The sequence below is a fragment of the Corvus kubaryi genome, unplaced genomic scaffold (assembly GCF_017639235.1).
Source record: "Corvus kubaryi isolate FWS band 111438036 unplaced genomic scaffold, C.kubaryi_AGA036_p1.0 72, whole genome shotgun sequence".
NCBI classification, from domain to species: domain Eukaryota; kingdom Metazoa; phylum Chordata; class Aves; order Passeriformes; family Corvidae; genus Corvus; species Corvus kubaryi.
Window position 1 is genome coordinate 985028 of NW_024582060.1, and position 2995 is coordinate 988022.

The window sequence follows — 2995 nt, forward strand, 5'->3', positions numbered from 1 at the left end:
CCAGAATGTGAAGGTGGGACACAGTAGGGTAAGCCTAAAAAACAAAAATTCAAAATTAAAAAAAAGAAAAAAAAAAAAAGGGGTGGGGGCAGAGGAGGGGCAAAAAGAAGAACAAACCCAAGGGGCATTATTCCAGTCTAGGCACAAAAATGTTTCAGTCTCAAAATCTCTTTCCTGTAAGAATTCCAGGGCTTTTGAGGAGGGGAAAAAAAGAAGTAACAAATTAAAACGAGGTAGCCAGACATCATATATATATTTATATATCTAGAATATATTCAGCAGAAAAAAAATGTACTTAAAAATCCACAAGAACAGCAACTTCATATGTCTTTAAAAATAAAACCATGTAAGAAAATGAATACTGTAAAGGGGAGAATGAGTGAGGAAAATTGGGATCAGTTACAGGATGTAAGCAAGGGATGGATGGGGAGAGTAAGAGGCTGTTTTTGTAGCAGTAATTTTTTTTATGCATTTCAAAATAAAAACAGGTCACAGTATCTCAAATGAAGCAGAAATGAAGCTGGAGATTCTTCCTCATGTCCCCCAGGTAGAGAGGAGTTAGAACTCCCTTCTACCTGCTCACCCCCGACCCAAAGAGGAATGGATATGTGGCTGGATATGCCTATCCCTGTTGCCAAGGAGGAGGAGGGGAGAAAAAGAGAGAATGATGAAAGGGAAGACAAGTCTCAGTAACTCTCAGTGTCCCCCGGTGCACGGGAAAGCTTAAGAGGCTGGGGTCTGTGTCCAGTCCCCAGAGAGACAGGAGAAGGAGGAAATGGTATATTCATCTCCAGTGGAGAGAGATGGGGAGAGAGAATGGAGTGCCTGGACTTTTCCATTACCCATAGTGCAGGATGACATGGAAACATACTGACAAAAGGAGAGGCTGTAGCTATCGCTAGTCTCAGTGCAGTGGAGAACTGGAATAGTGGGAGGTTGTATCCACCCACAGCAGAGAATAACATGAAACTGGAGACTGAAGAGAGATTTAAAAGGGGGGAAAAAAAAAATCATTGTACCTAGGGAGCAGTATTTCTGTCACAAATGTGTTGACAGGGGAGGGGCAAGCACAGAGGTGGAATGGTCGTTTTATCAAAAGATGTGTCTGTGCCCAGCGCAGGGTGACTGGTGGCTGGGTACACAAGTGTAGCTAGGAAGCCTTTTCTGCTGTTATTATTTTTTGTTCCCATCTCCATTCCCACTCTCCTTTATATAAACCAAAAATAATCAATTCTGAATACATGGCAGAACAAGGGCCTTTCTTCATCCATCCTTAGTGCTTGAGGGGATGGAATCTGGGAGTGGGGATAAAGAGGGGTGTCTCTAGCCCCAGTGCATAAGAGTGTGGGCTTCTACCTCTTCTGCAGGGAAGGATGCTGTGGGAAGGGAGAGCTTTGTGGCCCCAGCACGGAGCTTGAGGCGTGACCTGGAAAATGGATAGGTGCTTTCTCTCTGTCCTCCTGCTCCCCCTTCCTCCTCCCTCTCCTCCTCCACAGCAAGGATAGGTAGGCAGCAGAGAAGGGTCGAGGATATACCCTCTTTCTCTGTGTTCCTCCCTGCGGTGCCAGAGTGCGTGGGTAGCATGTCTCTGTGCATGCCCCTCTCTCTTTCTCTCCTCCTCTGCAGCAGTCAGTCAGTCAGTCAGTGAGTCCCTCCAGAGGAGATGGGAGGTCTCAGGGCACCCTCCTCCTCTCACCTGACCTTCTCACTCTCAGTCATTTCCCAAAGTCCCAGGTTGAGCACCTTGAGGCAGGGCAGCTGGGTGATGCGCTCCAGGCCCCGCTTGGTGATGCGGGTGCAGCCGTAGAGGTCGATGCCTGTGAGCTGGCTGAGGTGCTCGGCGATGAGCTCCAGGCCCTTGTCGGTGATGCGGACGCACTGGCCGATGTTGAGGGTGCGCAGCCCGTGCATCTGCCGCACCATGCGGTTGATGCCCTCGTCACTGATGTGGCAGGAGCAGAGGGACAGGGAGCGCAGCCCGTCGAGGCCCTGTGCGATGTAGGCTAGGCTCTGGTCCCCCACCTTGTCACAGAAGGAGACGTCGAGGCCGGACAGCCGCAGGCTGCCCATGGCCAGGTGCATGATGCCCGTGTCGCTGATGTTGTCGCAGGAGCGCAGGTTGAGGCTCCGCAGGCTGCTCATGTGCGACAGGTGCAGCAGCCCCGCGTCCGAGATGCCCCCGCAGAAGCTGAGGTTGAGCTGGCGGAGGCGGCCCAGCCCGCGGGCCAGGTGCTTGAGCGAGAGGTCGCTGAGCTTCTGGCAGTCCTGCAGCGTGAGCTGCTCCAGGCCCAGGCAGCCCTCGGCCGCGCTGCGGGTCATGCCCGCCAGGTGCCCGATGCCCACGTCGGAGAGGTGCCGGCAGGAGCGCAAGTTGAGGCTCTTGAGGCGCTGCAGGCCCCAGGCGATGAGGAGGAGGCCGGTGTTGGTGATGTTGCTGCAGCCTCCGAGCTCGAGCACCTCCAGGCCCTTGAGGTACTGGGCGATGCGGCCCAGGCTGCTGTCCGTGATCTGCTTGCAGAGGCTCAGGTTGAGCGAGCGCAGGGAGCTGATCTCCGCCACGAAGGCGTGGCTCAGCCCGTTGTCGGTGAGGTTGTAGCAGCCGCTGAGGTTGAGGCTCTCGATGTCCGCCATGCCCTGGACCACGTAGCTCAGGCTGCGCCGCAGCGACAGGATCTGCACCCGCCGGATGCCCCGCGCCGCCAGGCTGGGGAAGAGCGAGGGGTTGGCGCGGCGCAGGTGCAGCTTGGCCTCCACGCCCCGCCACACCGAGCGGTGGTAGGCGGCGTCCCGCCAGGCCGTGCACACCTGCGCCGCGCGGCCCTTGTCGCGCACCTCCAGGTACCCGAAGATCATGGCGAGCAGCTCGGGGAACAGGCACGAGATGTGCGTTTCCATCGCACGCCCGCCCGCGCCCGGCCGCCCCCGCCGGCGCCGCGCTGCTGCCCCTCGAAACGCACATCTCGTGCCTGTTCCCCGAGCTGCTCGCCATGATCTT

At 55.7% G+C, this 2995-nt stretch overlaps 1 protein-coding gene across 1 annotated transcript; it reads right to left on the reverse strand.

Annotated features, from left to right (window-relative positions):
* Window positions 1–234: 234 nt before the first annotated feature.
* Window positions 235–2943, reverse strand: FBXL14 (F-box and leucine rich repeat protein 14). The gene has a single exon (XM_042050266.1). The coding sequence runs from the start codon at window positions 2893–2895 to the stop codon at window positions 1693–1695; it is 1203 nt and encodes a 400-aa protein (XP_041906200.1). The 5' UTR covers window positions 2896–2943; the 3' UTR covers window positions 235–1692.
* Window positions 2944–2995: the final 52 nt, after the last annotated feature.